This window comes from Brachyistius frenatus, unplaced genomic scaffold, assembly GCF_029030835.1.
Source record: "Brachyistius frenatus isolate BFR_SWC_R1_liver_20210118 unplaced genomic scaffold, ASM2903083v1 Contig_189, whole genome shotgun sequence".
In the NCBI taxonomy this organism is placed as follows: Eukaryota; Metazoa; Chordata; class Actinopteri; family Embiotocidae; genus Brachyistius; species Brachyistius frenatus.
The window spans coordinates 515602-533293 of record NW_027210788.1 but is presented as its reverse complement, the minus strand read 5'-3'; the positions used below and the strand labels follow the sequence as shown (position 1 = coordinate 533293).

Here is a 17692-nt window from a genome sequence, read left to right as displayed (position 1 = left end):
TTTTACTTAAAAAGTTATTCAGGTCTCAAAGGGGATCTCTAACCCTGGTCCATGCTCCGAAACAGCAGGTGGCGCCTTAACGCTTGCCGTGACACCCAAAAGATGACACCGGAAGCGGATATGCAACACGGACCTTTTTCAGGTGTGCACAGGCCGTCAAACAGGAAAGCGGACGTAACGGTCATCACAGAAGAAAGACTCGTCGTCTCGCACTGTGCACAATTTCAGTTCTTTACCGAGGCTCAAACATGTGTTTCTCCCTGTCGGACACCGCAGGATAAGATTTGAACCCAAGCAGAGAAAGATGGAGGCGAGGTTCGGCAGCGAAGTGGCGTCCATCGTGGAAGTCGCCGTCCGGGCGACGCTGTCCGTGTTCAGGACCGTCTGGGCGGAAGAGGCGCCAAACGCGGAGTGGGACGACGCGAAGTTCGGCGAAGTCCAGGAGGTCGAGAAGTGCCTGGTGGTCCAGATCCACAAGGTGTTCACGGAGGTCTCCTCGGAGCTGCTCGAGGAGAACGAGGCTCTGCGGGCCAAAGTGGAGCAGCTGGAGGACGTGCTGCAGAAGAAAGCCGGCCAGCTGGAGCAGGAGCTGGAGGCCCGCGTCGGCCAGCTGGGCCGAGACATGGAGCAGCTGGAGATGGAGCTGAAGACCATCAGCGACGGCGGGACACAAGCCGGACACGTCCTGCTGCAGGACGGCCCGCTGATCGGTGAGGGGCAGCTGTCAATCAACAGATCGGTCGCTTCGATGAGCGCGTGAAACTTGTCAGCTAGAATTGAACTAAAACATCAAGTTTGACCTTTAAGCCCCGCGTGCAGACGGGGACTGTTGTATTGACTAGTGTGCTGATCAGGGCTTTATTATGAAGGGACATTGAACGTTACACGAGGACACGTGATGGCTTCAGTTTGTTTACACGGGAATGATTTTGTTGTCTTTGTTGTGTGTTTGTTAGTTTCTGTTTTGGATTATTTAAAAAAAACTTTTTTTTTTCATGAGCAGTCTTCCCTCCATCCTGACGGTGAACTTTAATTCAGCTTCGTGACGTCATGTCTCTGAACACAGAAGGACCAGCGCTGTCAGCCTCCGCCAGTCAGGATGCCCCGACGTCCCCCGCAAACGGATCCTCCTCCAATCTGTTGCCGGTTTCGTCTGGAACCGCCGAAGTCCTCACGAGCTCGGCGGTCCCCGAACCCGCCGCTACCCCGACGGTGCCGCCGGCGGGTGCCGGTCAACTCGTCAGCTGCCCCCCCGACACCGCGGGAGAAACGCCGCTCGTCTTCAAACCGGCGACCTCGCCGGGGTCGCCGCCTCAGGACGTCCCCGGTCCGGACTCCGACACCGTCGCCGGCCTCGACTCGACGCCGCGAAAGGTCCGTGTTTCTCATCCGAAGTCCGTTTTCCCGCGCTGCTCTTGTTTGTCTTTCAGGTGATGGTTTTGAAACTTGTCTGTTGAAGAAGAAGAATCACAAATACAGAAGCATCTCGGTCGGTGTTTCGTGGAGGTTCGGATATTTAATGGCACAACAAACTGTATGAATTAGAGTCCAAAACTTTAGTAGTCGGGACCGCAAAAAAAAAAAACGCCTTAAATAGACGATTCTCGATAACAAAGCAAGAAAATAAATGTAAATAAATAATTTGCGTTGAACTTTTTTTTTTTTTTTAAAGATTAAACTCAAATGATTTCCCTCGCAGAAATCTTTGGAAGAACTGTCGGGCAGAACGAGGCGGACGAGGAGGCCGTCTGACAAAGCTCAGAGAGGTACGACCGGCGCCGCGGACAAATCGGTTAAGAGAGGAACTGAAGATGCAGAAAGGAAAAGACATACTAACTTGTACATTTTGCATTTTCAGTCTCCACCGACTCGGAAGAGAAAGCGACGTCGTTGGACGAAGGGCAGAGCAGAGGCCTCAGAAACCGAGAGGCCCAGACGGCGAAGCGCTTCCTCTGCGAGCACTGCGACGCCGGTTTCCACCGGAAAGGCGAATTGAAGAAACACATGCTCGTCCACAAGAAGCCTTTTCCGTGCGAGCGCTGCGGAAAAAGTTTCTCGCAGAAGAAGTCGCTGGAAAATCACCTCTTGTGTCACGAGGCCACCAAATCCCCGCTGCCCTTCCCGTGTCCTCGCTGCAAGAGGTCGTACCGGAAGGAGCAGTCGCTCCAGAATCACCTGAAGCGCCACCAGCGGTCGAAGCCGCCGAAGCAGTTCTCCTGCGACCAGTGCGGGAAAACGTTCCGGCTCGAGCAGTCGCTGGAAAACCACCTGCTGCGCCACGAGAAGTGGAAGCAGATGTTGAAGTGTCAGTTCTGCGAGAAGATGTGCAGGACGTCGGTGCAGCTGAGGTCTCACATGGCCGTGCACTCGGAGGAAAGGCCGTTCAGCTGCGCCACGTGCGGGAAGGACTTCAAGAGCAAAGACACGCTGCGCTTCCACCAGCTGGTGCACAGCAACGCCAAGAAGTACAAGTGCACCATGTGCGACGAGACTTTCAAATACGCCCATTCGCTCACGGTGCACATGAGGAAACACACCGGCGACACGCCGTTCATCTGCCCCATGTGCAGCAGGTCCTTCAGGACGGGCACCGGCCTGAAGAAGCACAGCGTGGTTCACACGGGGGAGAAGCCGTTCACCTGCCACGTGTGCGGCGCCAGATTCAGCCTGAACACCAACCTCAAACGGCACCTGCGCATCCACACGGGCGAGAAGCCGTTCACCTGCCAGGAGTGCGGCAAGAGCTTCTCCGACAACAACAAGCTCAAGACGCACATGCTGATCCACGGCGCCCGGAAGCCCTTCATGTGCGACCTGTGCGGGAAGACCTTCCTCTTCAACTGCAGGCTGCTGATGCACCAGAAGTACGTGCACGCCGACGCCAACGAGCAGACGGACGGCACGCAGAGCTTCTTCCAGACCCGGCGGCAGAGCGGCAAGTCGCTGGTGAAGCCGTTCAGCTGCAAAATCTGCCTGAAGGGTTTCAGCGCCGCGTGTTCGCTCAAGCTGCACGAGAAGAGCCACAGCGAGCACAAGGAGTTCAACTGCGGCGAGTGCGGGAAGTCCTTCCACAACAAGTACTCGTTCAGCTACCACCAGCGGAGCCACGCGGGCGAGAAGACCTTCGTCTGCGACGTGTGCGGGAAGGGCTTTTTCCACTCGGCGAGTCTGAAGCAGCACGGACGCATCCACACCGGAGAAAAGCCGTACAAGTGCGACCAGTGCGGCAAAGCCTTCCGGACGGACGGGAACTTTTACCGACACTTGCGGATCCACACGGGGGAGAAGGCGTTCGAATGCATGTACTGTCACAGGAAGTTCCACCAGTCCAACCAGCTGAAGTCGCACCTGCAGGTGCACACGGGGCAGAAGCTGTACTCGTGCCAGCAGTGCGGCCGAGGCTTCTCCGACTCGAGGCAGCTCAAGAAGCACAGCTGCGACGGGTCGTGAGCGTCGGCCGGCTGATCGGCCGATCGCGACACGGGGAGTCGTCAACCGAGTGGAGGCATTAGTTTTTAGTGCGTACGAAAATAACTTCATTAGTTTCATCTTCACAGTTTAACAGTTAAGATATTGAAAGAAGTTGATCTAAAAAATTAAAAAAAACTTTGATTGTATCATGATGTGGGAAAGGGATTCTTGTTTGACTTTATTTAAGCTCAGCCCTTAAAAGCTGCAGTAACTCATCATCTCGATATAAAAGAATTAAGGGATTATTAAAAAAGTGATTAATATTAGGAAACGTAGTTGCAGCTCTACTCTCAGGTTAGCAGCATTGTTTGTGGCATTTAGATTTTTTTTTTTTAATATTTTTTTTATTTTTTGCTTCAATAACCTGCAAAAAAAAAAAAAAAAAAAAGATGGTACTGTTTATGTTAATAAAACATTGTGGCTGTTTAAAAATCCCACTCATTTGAAACCAAACGAGATATTAAAGTGGGAATCGTCTGTAACTGTTTTAGGATGTAATTGATTTACTGATTTATCACTTAAGTTGTTACTTAAGGTTTTTATGTTCTTAATTTTAAGATGTTCTTGAACAGTTCATATTTATGTTTTGTGAATCAAGAATCCGATTGAATGCCATTCAGATGTAATTATTTTCAAAAATGGAAATGTACTTTCTAATGTACAGCTCCCTGTAATATGGCCTCCATCTATATATATTTTTCGCTCATATTCGCAAATAAAGAACATGTGCACTTAAATCCAATGTCATGAGTTTTATTTTGAAATTTTTAAAAGTGAGCTACTTCCATTTCCGGAATCGACGGTGCTAAAACTCGTGCTGTTTTTTTTTTTTTTTAATTAATTTTTTTTAACGGTGCCGTTTTGTTATTTGCACAGTTGTGAACCTGTGGATGTAAAATGTCAGAGGATTTGGTGTTTTATTCACAAACGAAGTCCATCGTGGAGACGCTCATAAAAAGCGCCGTCGATGTTCTCGGAAGTCTGAAGGAAGAAACTTCCAGCAAGGAGCTCCGCGCGGGACGAAAGGTGAGTCGGCGGCAGATGTTGCCGGTGCGTGTTAGATTCACGCATCGGCGGCAGATGTTGGCGGTGCGTGTTAGATTCACGCATCGGTGACTCGCTGACGCGAACAGACGGACTCGCTCGTTTAAAGATGAACCACGTCAGAGATTCTGTGTCTGGAGGAGATTGGACCTCCGCAGTGAAGTCGAGCAGAAGACCAGCAGCAACAACAACAACAAAGATGGCGGACGCTCGTCGCTGAGTAGCTGGCTTCAAAATGTCAAAACCACGTTTAAATAGTAATCTTAAGATGCAGTTGTATTTTTTTATTTTTTTTGGTACTATAAACCGCAGGAGGACGAAACAGTCAAATGTTTTCGGTAAACGTAAAAATCACGAGTTGTAGCTCCTTTTCAATAAAAATAAATAAACTTCACATAATTTTTGACCATTAGTTCCTCAACATTAGATGAAAATCAAAAAGAAGTAGTCCATATGGGAGAAGTCCTTCAGGGAGTTTTGATGCTCTCTTCCTCAGCCTCACAAAGGATGTATTTGAGGAACTGTACTTAGTTATTTTCCACCACTTGGATTTATGACACCTTTTTGGGGGCATCATTATTTCCTACTGTAAATTTATCTTAACAACTGAAAGGGGAGAAAAAAAACATTAAAATAAATGCATTAAAAAAATTATTTTTTCCTCTTACCTCTCACAACCTTTAGATTTACCCGGTGACCCTTCAGAGGGTCCCAAAGGACTTCATACCTGCAGAAAATGATTTCTGATTATTATATTAAATGCTTTTTATTCAGTGTTTCACATATCTGATAATAAACTGTTTTTATTTTAAATCCTCTCAGCCAGATTTTGACTGCATTGTGGAAATGTTGGCGCAGGAGGCGACCAGAAAGGTCAGCGGCGTTTTCTCCCTGCTGTCCTCGGCGCTGCGCTCCGACAGCAGGAGTCTGAGGGCCCGAGTGGGGCGGCTGGAGGCCGAGCTGAAGGCCGCGACTGAAGGTTTTGAAAACGCCAGACGGTGGAGAGAAAACGTGCTGAGCGGCTGCCCGGTGCTGTTCGAGCAGAGCGGCTTGATCTTCACCCTGAAGCCGCTCGGAAAGCTAAACCGAAAGACGGATAAAGAATCGGAGGGAGTCAACGAGTCATCGCCTCCTGCTGCTGCTGCTGCTGCTGCTGGTGGTGGACGGGACGCCGGTAAGTTCCAACTAAAGGAGAAAAATCCACTCAAAAATACGATTAAAAGTTGATTTAAGTGGAAAATCATGAGCCCGAACGTGACGAGGATGTCCGACTCACAGGACTGGAGGGACGCTGATCAAACACATCTGGGACCAACGTCCAATAAAAAATATAATTTACACATATTTCAGATTGCAAATCATTTTTAATCTGTGGAGAAATTACATTTATTTCACACATGCAAAATTATCTCAACAATAATTCACACTCAGTAAGTTTTATATTTTCAAAGTTAACATATAAACAACATATGGGGATATAATAATACAAAAAAAATGTAATGCAGGTTTTACAACGCACTTCTGGACTGGATCAGGTTTTTGGGGAGTTTTCCTGAAATCATACGTGTTTTTTTTGTTTTCAGAAGGAGCACAGATTTAAAGTCATTAAAAATATATATATTTGTGAACTTCGTGCCAGAGATTTCTCAAAAGTACAATTTTATTCAAATTAAAAACAATCGATAAATAACAGAAATAAATAAATGGCAACACCAGCGTCTAATAAAATAACAGTTAAAGTCGGATAAATGCAGTAAAACAAGTGAACTAAATTGAAAAGAACATAATGATTTAGAGGATTTACTATTATTTATCAGCTGTTATCACTGTCCTGAGAAAAGACATGAATTTCTGAGAAAATGTATGAAATCACAATATTATATATAATCTATATATATGAATAATATTTATTAAGAGTGCGTATCGTATCATTTCATAACCGTCATAAATATTATTTTCATCCAGTTGTGAAGGAAAAATTTGACCCAGACAGAATAACTGAATCCAGCAACAATTAATGTGCGTTTGTTTGTATTTTCTACCATTTTAGTTTCTTGTTCAGAAGGCGGAGAAGCGACAAAGGAGTCGACTTCATCACCAGGTGAGATTTTAACAGTTATGTACGCAAATATTCCACATTAAAAAAAAATGCAGGAATAAAAAACGTTTGACTCCGTAAGAAGTTTTTAATCCACGGCTGCAAATTTCGAACACTTCAGTGTCATTTTACGTCATTAAAAATGATATTTCTGAGCGCGCACGTTGACTTCCGTCTTTGACTCTCCAGGTTCAGACACGGCAGAACTTTGTACGGCGACGAACCCAGCCGGACCCAAACCCTCTCGGGAAGCAGAGGTCGGGAGGAAAGGAGGGAAGGTGTTCGTGTGCGACGTCTGCAACAAGAGCTTCAGCCGGCGGTTCCACCTGACGAAGCACGCCAACACTCACGGAGAACGCCGGCCCTTCGCCTGCGCCCAGTGCCCGAGGAAGTTCGGGAACGCGGCGGCGTTCGAGTATCACCTGCTGCGACACGAGGAGAAGAAATACGCCAGCTTCGCGTGCCGCCTCTGCGACAAGACCTTCAGAACCAAAATGCACCTGAAGACCCACCAGCTGGTGCACACGGACACGAGGCCGTTCGTCTGCTCCGCCTGCGGGAAGGCCTTCAAGACCAAACACAACCTGCGGGCTCACCAGGTCGTGCACGCCGTGGAGAAGCCGCACAAGTGCGGCGAGTGCGGGGAGAGTTTCCGGTACGCCTTCACGCTGCAGTGCCATCGGAGCGTCCACAGCGGCGAACATCCTCACAAATGCACGGTGTGCGGCAAAGCTTTCACGAAGCGGCGGTCGCTCAGGACGCACCAGTCGGTCCACCGGGGGAAGACGTTCACGTGCGAGACGTGCGGCGCCGGCTTCACCCTGCAGCACAACCTGAAGAGACACATTCGCATTCACACCGGCGAAAAACCCTTCGAGTGTAAAGTGTGCGGCAAGAGTTTCATTCAGGACAACAAGCTGAAGGCGCACATGCTTCTCCACGGGGCCTCGAAGGCGTTCATGTGCGACCTGTGCGGGAAGACGTTTCTGTACAACTGCCAGCTGAAGAAGCACCAGAAAGCGGCGCACGACGAAAAACGCGGGCAGGCGGTGAGACGACGGGCCCGGGAGCGAGGCGACCGCCGGGTCATCTACCGGCGGGACCGGACGACGCTGGACGTCACGCCGTTCGGCTGCAGGACCTGCCGCAAGGGCTTCGACACCGCGGGTTCGCTGAAGCGGCACGAGCTGATCCACACGGGCCACATGCAGTACGCCTGCGACACGTGCGGGAAGTCCTTTTTCTACAAGGCCACCTACGACTACCACCGGAGGGTCCACTCGGGGGAAAGGCCGTTCGGCTGCGACGTGTGCGGCAAGCGGTTCATCATCCTTCAGGCTCTCAAGTCCCACAAGCTGCAGCACTCCGGGGAGAAACCGCACGAATGCGAGCAGTGCGGCAAGGCCTTCAGGATCTACACCAACTACCTGAGGCACCTGCGCGTCCACACGGGGGAGAAGCCGTACGAGTGCGAGGTGTGCGGCGTGAGGTTCAGGCAGCTCGGACACGTCAAGTTTCACATGCAGGTCCACACGGGGGAAAGGCCGTATTCCTGCAGCGGCTGCGGACTCGGGTTCTCCGACTCCAGGCTGCTCAAGAGACACAACTGTGGCGAGAAAGGCCAGAAAACGCCGGGGAGCGCGCTCGCCACGTCCTGACGGGACGTGTTCACGCAACTACAGCGAGAGTCTCCGAACCGGGACCGAAACGGGAAGTCACCGCTGGATCCAAATATCAAATAACATAACTGCATTGAATTTATGTCATCGTGAGCGCTCTCGTAGGTGCTGACAATCTTTTACGGAGTTTTACCTGCACAGACGGATTTACACGTTTCAGGCGTTTTATCATTATGATCAAATGAAAGCGTCTTCGCAAACACAGCAGGACTTGTACGCAAAAATCTGTTCTAATAAAGGTTTTTACATTTTAGGATTCTTTTATAAATCATTCCATATTTTCCAACGATATTGGATGTTATATATGTTCAAACAGAAAAAATAAATAGTCTTAACAAGACTTATCAATACCTTAATTGGTATCTTTGGAACTGATAGTATGACTTTTGGGTCACTTTTTGGCCGCCACGCCACGGGCACACCGATCGACGAAAACAAATTCTTACGATAACTTTCAATTCCAAACATGTTAAGAGGGCACAGACTCAATTTCAAGTCGGTCCGACAAAATCTGAAGGGGGAGTTTGTTAAAGTACAACATGTGCGAATCGCCAAAAATGGCGGACTCCCTGTTCAGTTGACGTAATGGTGCGTTGTAACTTTTTTGTTTGTCTAGGTGTGATGCATATGTCCACCGAATTTCGTGCATGTAGGTAAATGGAGCCACAGGGGCATCTGTTTAGGGGGCGCTAGCGAGCCATTTGGCCACGCCCACTCGCGACTCCACTAAAATACCAAATGTTTCGCCGGGAGAGATGGGTGTACCAACTTTTATGAGTTTTTGAATATGATAAAGCCTCCAAAAATGCAGTTGTTTACGGAGAATCATAATAATCGCTTGGATAACAATAAGGCTTTCGCACCATCGGTGCTCGGGCCCTAAATATATCTTTAGTACTGTGCAGCTGTAGTGTGTAACTTTAGGAAACTAACAGCTATTATTCATTTCTGTTAATTCCTAACCGTGACCACCGGAGGCAGCGCGAGTTTTAATGATTTCCTGAGCAGAACAAATATTAAAAGCCTCTTTTCTAGTATAGTTTCAGTTCAATCACTGCAAATAATCTACGAGCAGATATTGATAGTATTGATTGTACTGTAGGGCTGCAGTTCGTGGGTTTGGCCGCTGGAGGGCATGTGAACTCGCATGCAAATTTAGAAGGAAAAAAAAAAAAGATAGGACGCTTCCGGTGAAAACCTTCACAATAAGATACTTCAAAATACTGATGTTTTGATGTAACATTTACATGAAATACTTTTCTGCTTTTTAATTTAAAATTCTTAAGTCTTTACAGTCTTCCTTCGCAACTTCCTGTGAAGGAAGTGACCTCCATGATGTGTTGTCGTGCCTGCTTTTATTTTGAAGGGCCCGCTCCAGGAAGGAGAAGATGGTACCTGTGTTTCTCGTCACCGTAACACTGGCTCACCAAAGCTGTTGCTGTCCTTAAAAACTCAATTATAGACCTAAAAGAGCGACAAACAATCACAAGTAGTCGGCATGTCGGATGTGGAGACGCGGGTGTCCTCCATTTTGGAGATAATGGCCAACGCGACTGTGTCAGAAATGACCAAAGTTATCGGCGGCTGCGGTTCAACTGGTCCAGAAGACCCGTCGCGTGCGACCGAAAACACACACGGCTCCCCGGACCAAAAGGTACGGTAACCCGGAGCCGGTTCACCCGCCGGCCGAGCCGCGTCGGTGCCGGTTCCCCCGGTGCCGCGGGGTGCGCTCCTCTCCGGCGCCGGCGCTCGCGTCTCGACCGGCGTCCAGACGACCAGCTGATCATAGAAATAGAAGAGATAGCGAGTCGCACGAAGCGGGCGTTCAACATCTGGCCCGGCGGCGGGGCCGTCGTGGTGGACGGGGCGTCTGTTCAGGCTAAACTACGTGTAAATGTGCGACTTTGAGTCATGAAGGTAGAACAACAGTCCAGAAGAACCCATCTTTGGACGCCATTTTGAGTCGGACAGCAGGCCCGGGCCTATCTATCTGCTGTATGTCTACAAGCCTCTCAGCTACAGGTTCCCACCGCTGGACCACGATCCGCTGAACAACCTATAGCTCCACTTATTGATTGATTCATCCAAACAAGCGCTCATACTGACAACGAAAACAAGTCTCACGCTTGAATTACATTATAGATAAGTCTTTTTTTTTTTTTCATTTTGCTTATTGCACCAACGCCCTTTCTTCCAATGTTCACACAACCAAGTATTTAGTACAACTTTGTATTACGTGTAATTGTATTGGACGTCTGGAGAGTTTACAATTTGCGGTTAAGTGTGTGTACACTGTACAAAACGGCAAAAACCTGCAAATATTTTATGTTATAGGGTAGTTAATAAAGGCAGAGCTGTTACACATTTTTTACTGGTTTCATTTGAAGAAAAAAGAAACCAGATCATCATATTTTTGTGTTCTTGTCTATTAATTGTTATTTTTGTTGGTTTCATCATATTTTTCTTAAATACATTTTTACAATCTCTGCTATATTTTTTTTTACCAGTGTAATGGTATATATTATCAGACTGGAATATGATTTAAACTTCCCACATTGTATTTAACACATCCACTTCGACCCTTTATTCTGCTCTGACTCGGTGCGTCTCCGACGGCGGTCTGTGTCGTTCCCATCAGGTGATCCAGTTCAGCGTCTTCATGACGTCTCAGGCTGAAGAAGCTGTGGAGAAGATCTGCCAGCTTTTCCACGAATGTTCATCTCTGCTGCAGCTGGAGGTACACGACGTCCCTGCTACAACACCAGCGTTTACTGTTACAGTCGTGCTGTGAAAATAAGTTTCTGACTGCAGTCGTGTGTGTCTTTGTCCTGTAGGTGACGCAGGGTGCTGCTGAGATCGAGGACCTGAGGAGGAGGCTGGAGGAGACGGAGCTGAAGCTGCTGCTGGAGGGCAGCAGAAGCCAGGAGGAGGTGGAGGACCTGATGGAGGGAGGCGGCGGACAGATGGAGGGGCAGAGGGCAGAAGGAGAGACCGTTCGGAGCTGCCAGCGCTCGGGGAGGAAGAGTCGCAAAGGTGAGCCGGTCGTCATTTCACTGGAACATCAGTGGTGCTGCCGGCATTTGGCTTTGCAGGACAGTATAGGAACTGTACATTTAATAAACGCTGAACACGGACAGATGGAAACTTATTCCAATGAAATGTTTCCTTGCCAAGAAGCTCATCGGTTCATCTTTTGCCAGAGATTTCTTTATCGTCTATGTCTCCCTCTTTGCGTCTTTACAGTCGTGTTTTTCAACCTCTTTTTGCTGACTGCTTGAAAAAAACAAAAACAGATTCAAATGTGTGATGATCAATAATATGAGGAGGCAGTCTTAAATCTTTTTAGCATCGTGTTGATGTCAAACACATTAATAACGTTATTAACGCAAACTGATACTGATAAATAATCTATTGGTTTTTGGTTTTTTTGAACAGCTGTTGCGAGTGGCGGTGATACTGGAGTGAAGCGATCGCCAATAATTCATCTGTGGAAAGGAAGAACTTATGAGGTAAAATCTTGACCTCTTCTTTCCGTTTATTTTTCTCAAGACTGTTTTTTTAATGAATTAATTTTCTGCGCAGGTTTTCAGTAAGATTTTTCAGAACCGATCTCCCATCACCCAAAATACATCAATTGTTCGGAGGAGAATGTCCGTATCTTTGTGCTCATCATGACTCGGTGCTGGATTTTAATCTGTCCGTACGTCCTTCGTCTCTCTTCCTCTCTGTCCAGCCAGTTATAATAAAAGAGGAAGGACCGGAGGGCTTAGCTGACCAGGCGTCCTCTGATTCTGGTCACTATAGAAACGACCCCAGACAGGATGACGACGACGACCCAGACTACCAGGTTGGTTTCACTAATACTTCACTAATGTCATTTTATTTCTAATTATATTTTATTGCTTGTTCTTTATGTTTCCTGCTTTTTTGTTGTTGTTGTTGTGTAAAGAATTGAACATACAAACACGGCCTATATTTGATCATCCAGATTGCATGAAGTTCAGATAATCAAAACAGATCTATCAGCTGCAGCAAACAACAAACAACAGTAAACAGCTCGTCTTAATTATGTCAAGAAATCTTTTCTGAGTCTGGTTCTGATTATCTGCAAACATCAGCGCTGAAAAGTTGCCTTTATTGTTGCCTTAAATTGCTCCCATGCGTTAATGTGAGTGTGAAGGTCCGTCCGTGTGAAACAACATTGATCAGATAAAACTAGTGTAAAGATTTCTGCCTTCTCGCCCACGTGTCAAAAACAACGATTAAATAAAACAAAAGGAAACTGACGAAACCAATTTCTCTGTTAGGTGGAACCAGAAGATCCCGACGACGGCGACCCGGGATACACCACCAGATCCAAACGCGTCGTGAAGCCCAGGTCCCATCGAGCTCGAGCGAAGGAGAGTCCGAGTCCGAAAGAGCAGCCGCTGAGCTGCAAGCACTGCAGGAAAACCTTCAGCAGGCTGCTGCAGCTCAAAGCCCACCAGGCCGTCCACGGGGCCGCCGCGGAGAAACCCTTCCACTGCTCTCAGTGCGGCAGAGGCTTCTCGTTCCAGCGAAGCCTCAACGCTCACGCGCTGCTTCACACCGGTGAGCGTCTGCCTTTATCCTTCGTGAGAGTACAGAACGATACTGAGGCAGCGAGAGGCCGACTCAGTACGTCAACTTTTTAAGCAAAAAAAATACTTCAAATTCAATGCTTTTGGTCTCTGATACGTAAACATTCTCTGGTTTTCTTCTTTGTCTGCGGTGATAACAAACTGAATATTTTTTTTAGTTTTAGATTATATGTAAAAGAAAACTGGACCTGCGGAATACGAACATTTTCAGACCAAAAGCTTCATCGAGAGCATCTTCGGCAGACTGTTCGATCGAGAGCGTACACATGAAACCTGTTTGCCTACAGTGTCGTACAGTGTGTGAATGTGTAGTAACTCACAACACTCCTTGTTTTCGTACACAGGTGAGAGACCACACACCTGTGACGTTTGCGGGAAGGGTTTCACGCTCAAGCAGCTGCTGAGGAACCACCAGCGTCTCCATGCCGACGTACGTCCGTTTCGCTGCGAGCAGTGCGGTAAGAGTTTCTACCGGGCGCACGGCCTGAAAATGCACCAGATGGTCCACACGGGGGAGCGCGCCTACAACTGCCAGTACTGCAACAAAAGCTTCACGATACAAGGTAACCTGCAGCGGCACCTGCGCATACACACGGGCGAAAAGCCGTTCAGGTGCGAGACGTGCGGCAAAAGTTTTAACCAGGCCGACACTCTGAAGGGCCACCAGCGGATACACACCGGGGAGCGTCCCTTCAGCTGCGACACCTGCGGAAAGTGCTTCATCCAGAAGAGCGCCTTGAAGATGCACCAGAAGACGTCTCACGTGGACGACAGGTCGCTGGCGTGCGTGGCGTGCGGCGCCGCCGTGGCCTGCGTGGACTCGCTGCGCAAACACCTGCAGACGCACGCGGCGGCCATCCCCTGCACCTGCGTGCTCTGCGGCCGGCGGCTCAGCTCCATCACCGACCTGCGCTCGCACCAGCAGCATCACACCGTGGACAGGCCTCACAGCTGCGGCCTCTGCGGGAAGAGTTTCAAGTCGTCCAGCTACCTGAAGATTCACTTGAAGACGCACAGCGGGGAGAAGCCCTTCTCCTGCGACATCTGCGGTCGCATGTTTACGCAGCACAGCAGCCTGAAATCGCATCAGGTAGGTTCGTATTGATTGTTGTTCAAGGTGGGACACGTTTACCAGAAAGAAAAATCCCCCCAATTTTTTTTTTTTTTTTAAAGATGTTAGTATCTGTGGAAGTAAATGCTGATTTGTTAGTAATAAGTAGATACAGAGGTGCAAGCAGTTTTTAGAAGTAGAAGTAATCATGTTACTGTTGGAGCTAGTTTGTAAGTACAGTACTCGGGTAAATGTACTTAGTTACTTTCCACCACTGCAGAGATTTCATGTTAATTTGACGCCGCGGTGAAAACGATGACACAGCAGATTTGTGGTCAAAAACAGTATGATCTGTTCTGTTGTTGGAGAACTGGAGCTTTTTGTTTTTGTGGCAGTGGATGATCTCAGAGGACTCCTGCCGCTGATTCGATGGCAGTTGTGTAATTTAGAAACCACAAAATACTCTAGAATTGACTATTTTGGTACACCAAGTTTTACATCAACAAAAACTGAGCTCATTTCTAAACAGACTATTAAGATTGAGAACCTTTGCAGGGCCGACCGCACCTCCTGCAGCAGGGTGGTGGTTTTTTTGTTTTTTGTTTTTAACCCCTTCATGCAAAGATGTCAGTTCACCGCTGTTCTTTCTCCAAAGGTGGTCCACACGGGAGAAAAACCGTTCAGCTGCGACACGTGCGGGAAATGTTTTAGCAACACCGGCAACCTGAACAGACACCAGCGTATCCACACCGGCGAGAAGCCGTTCAGCTGCGACACGTGCGGACGCAGCTTCAACCAGGGCAACAGCCTGAAGGCCCACCAGCAGATACACACCGGGGAGAAACAGTACATGTGCGACAAGTGTGGGAAGAGTTTCTCCTACCTGAGGAATCTGAAAGACCACAAGTGTTTCTACGTCTGACGCCACTCTGTCATGTGACACCCAGACGCTTCCCGGTACCTGCTGAGGAATAAATAAGTGAATAAGTGGCTGGACTGGATGAATAAATTATTTTTTGGGTGATTTGGAAGTTGTGTTCCACTGATAAGACGGCGGTGGAGGTAGATGCTCCGTGGAGTTTATAGCAGTGGAAAAAACAAGGTGGTCAAAGGTATTGAGAGGATGAGGTGAGCACCTTTTTGTGTTTAAAATCATTAACCCGACAGAGTTGCAGTGAATAAAACGGGTATGAGAGTTTGACGGATAGAAAACCAACTGTAAGGAGAACACTCATAAAAGTGTGGACCAAATTTTATTACATTCAGCTGCCAGACTTTTTTCAACTTGCTAAAATATGAAGAGCTGAGAAAGTCAGACTTGTTTAACACTACAGTGAAATGAGCAGACTCCTCATTGGAGATCAGCTGAGTAGGCTGAAACTGAAACTGTCCCTTTAAATGATACCGACTGACGAGTCACTGGTTAATGTTCGAGTATGAGAAGAGGTTTCTCTTTTGTAATCTAAGCAGACTTCAGAAATACAGACAAGCTTTTTTTCCAATGATGCAAATAAATCTGAGTTTATGAACGTGTTATATTTCTTTCTTTTCTTTTTTTTTTTTTTTACCAGAAGTAGCATGAACAGTTTTATTAGCCACAATTAAAATTGAGCAGTATTCTGTGAGCAGCTCTGATTTTGTTGTTTGAAGCCTTTTTCAGAGACTGATACTTTTAAAGATGCAACTTTCCTGTCTTTTTTTCTTCAAACATCATTTCAAATGATGATCGCCAATCAATACATAAATGAAGCATTGAGATTTAAGAAGAACTAATGTGCTGACCGAAATATACCGAAAAACACTTATCTTGTAAGAATGTTTCATCTCATGGGGAGAGTAAATTTGATATCGCAACTTTGTGACTCAATCAAATGGATAAACATCAACATTTAAATGTTTCATTTATTGACTTTAATAATGCATCAGAGTAAAAAGCTTCACATTTAGACATTGCTTATTAATACATCGTCAAAATCACACACTAAATTCCCAAAGTTGAATTGTTTGCTGTGTTTATGAACACATGACCTTCACAGCTTTACTGAAATGTGCATTACTAATATGTCTCATGGTGAGCCTTCACTGGAGCTGCACTTTTCATATCTATCACTTACTTGTGCTGGAATTCGCAATATTCTTGTATAGCTTGCTTTTTCGCATATTTACATGATTTCGGTGCAAATTATCCCAGAAATAATCTCAGTTCTTGAACACATCAGTTGATATTCGGACTAGAAAATCAGGAGCAGTGATGACAAAACACTACAAAGGATGTCAGTGGTGAGAAACGGAGAAAAGGAAATGATTGTAAACCACTTGAGGCTCTTGTAATGCAATAATCCAGTAACAGCAGGGGAGACGGCGCTGGCTGTGTGACTGGTGTAGCTTCAGTAAAGGGGCGAGGACGAAGGGTTTGCAGAAACGGTGTCTGATGAAGAGGAGAAGAAACAACTGGGCCGATCTCCTAGTTTGTCGCTGTGCGTGTTGACCCAGTTGCTGATGTAGAGAATATCTACACAGGTGCAGTCCCATAAATCACCTGACAGACGGCACTAAGCTTTCTCAAAGGATCCAAAGACCCGTCGTCGACTGTCCTGAGCTGGTTGGACTTCAAGCTCAGTTTGTGGAGGTTTGGAAGTCCTTGAAACAAATCAGGCTGCAGGTGATCCAGTTTGTTTCCGTCCAAACTGAGTTCAAACTGAGCTCTTGCAGGTTGGTCAAGTGACCGACAACTTACAACGTATTTTTCAACCATCATAATGTGCTGATTTATGTCGGATTAAATTAATTCATTTAGTTTTTGACTGTTCAAACATTTTTAGAATATACTGGTTAATGATAACGTACCATTTCATCCTTCTTGTGTCGTATAATATATCAATACACCTCTGAGGACATCAATTATTTGTGGTATATATATATATATATATATATCATGCATCACAATTGAAATAGTTTTAAGATGTATATTTTGTCCAGTCAGATTCAGTGAGCACATTTTTAAGTGTTGCTTTAGTTTTGTTGACTATTTCATTTAAATCACAACTGACCACTGATGAACAACCTTAATGGATTTATTGCTTTGTCTCAAACTGCCGGGATGTTCAACTGCAATTTCACCAACAGGTGGCACCATAACCTGAGTAGCTGCTTGGATGATACTCTTTTTTTGGGGGGGGAGGGAATCTTTTACTTTGTTAGGGAAGCATGTATTATGTTTATTTCTTTCAAGCTGGCTTTCTAAAGTGAAACCTCTGACTTTGCAGGTTTTTTTTTTTTCAAAACCAAAGACTACAACACATGATCTCATTGATTAGTCCTCAGGGAGAAATGGAGACAGGCAGGACAGCTTTTTAGATTTTGCAGACAAAACCTGTCCATTCAGCCTCCAATGCAACATTACTAGAAGCATGTAATTTAGTGTTATTCACCTCTTCCTGAATGGGTGCTTCTTTTTTAATGATGTTTTATTTGTTTGGTTGGTGTGTGCTTCCTTTTAAATCCCTGTAAATGACGTCAGTGTCCATATTTAGCAGCTGCCTGTGGGCTGACTGCTGCACTGACTGTCTGGCTGCACGGCTGGTTGAACAGCCACAGGGCTGTACAGTAGGTCAGGCTGGCTGTAATCCCTCCCAGATTACTGTTGAGGGCACCGTTGGAGGAAGTGTGGGGGGTTGGCAGAGACAACACTCGTTACAACTGTCTTCCTGCCAAAGAGATGAGAAGAAGT

At 46.8% G+C, this 17692-nt stretch overlaps 2 protein-coding genes across 3 annotated transcripts; both read left to right on the top strand.

The window, feature by feature from the left end:
• The first annotated feature begins 39 nt into the window (after nt 1-39).
• Nucleotides 40-8545, top strand: LOC138632588 (zinc finger protein 721-like). Its single transcript, XM_069718271.1, has 8 exons — nt 40-710; nt 1067-1374; nt 1700-1766; nt 1859-3447; nt 4357-4497; nt 5338-5689; nt 6566-6616; nt 6803-8545. Exons 1-8 carry the CDS (start codon nt 305-307, stop codon nt 8269-8271), a joined length of 4383 nt encoding a protein of 1460 aa, XP_069574372.1. The 5' UTR covers nt 40-304; the 3' UTR covers nt 8272-8545.
• Nucleotides 8546-9654: 1109 nt separating this feature from the next.
• On the top strand, nt 9655-15579 carry LOC138632607 (oocyte zinc finger protein XlCOF6-like). 2 transcript variants are annotated; one of them, XM_069718316.1, is made up of 9 exons: nt 9655-9946; nt 10931-11029; nt 11127-11325; nt 11728-11801; nt 12026-12139; nt 12600-12882; nt 13256-13474; nt 13570-14001; nt 14618-14772. In XM_069718316.1, the coding sequence occupies exons 1-9, from the start codon at nt 9791-9793 to the stop codon at nt 14671-14673; spliced, it is 1632 nt and encodes a 543-aa protein (XP_069574417.1). In that variant the 5' UTR covers nt 9655-9790; the 3' UTR covers nt 14674-14772. The 2 variants fall into 2 exon arrangements, with proteins under 2 accessions (XP_069574417.1, XP_069574416.1); XM_069718315.1 differs by having other exon boundaries at nt 13256-14001; nt 14618-15579.
• Nucleotides 15580-17692: the final 2113 nt, after the last annotated feature.

Coding starts and splice junctions, on each gene's coding strand:
- LOC138632588 (XM_069718271.1), top strand. CDS start 305: ATGGAGGCGAGGTTCGGCAGCGAAGTGGCGTCCATCGTGGAAGTCGCC. Junction 1,375..1,699: donor TCGACTCGACGCCGCGAAAG/GTCCGTGTTTCT, acceptor TTTCCCTCGCAG/AAATCTTTGGAAGAACTGTC. Junction 4,498..5,337: donor AGCTCCGCGCGGGACGAAAG/GTGAGTCGGCGG, acceptor AAATCCTCTCAG/CCAGATTTTGACTGCATTGT.
- LOC138632607 (XM_069718315.1), top strand. CDS start 9,791: ATGTCGGATGTGGAGACGCGGGTGTCCTCCATTTTGGAGATAATGGCC. Junction 11,030..11,126: donor CATCTCTGCTGCAGCTGGAG/GTACACGACGTC, acceptor TTTGTCCTGTAG/GTGACGCAGGGTGCTGCTGA. Junction 14,002..14,617: donor GCAGCCTGAAATCGCATCAG/GTAGGTTCGTAT, acceptor CTTTCTCCAAAG/GTGGTCCACACGGGAGAAAA.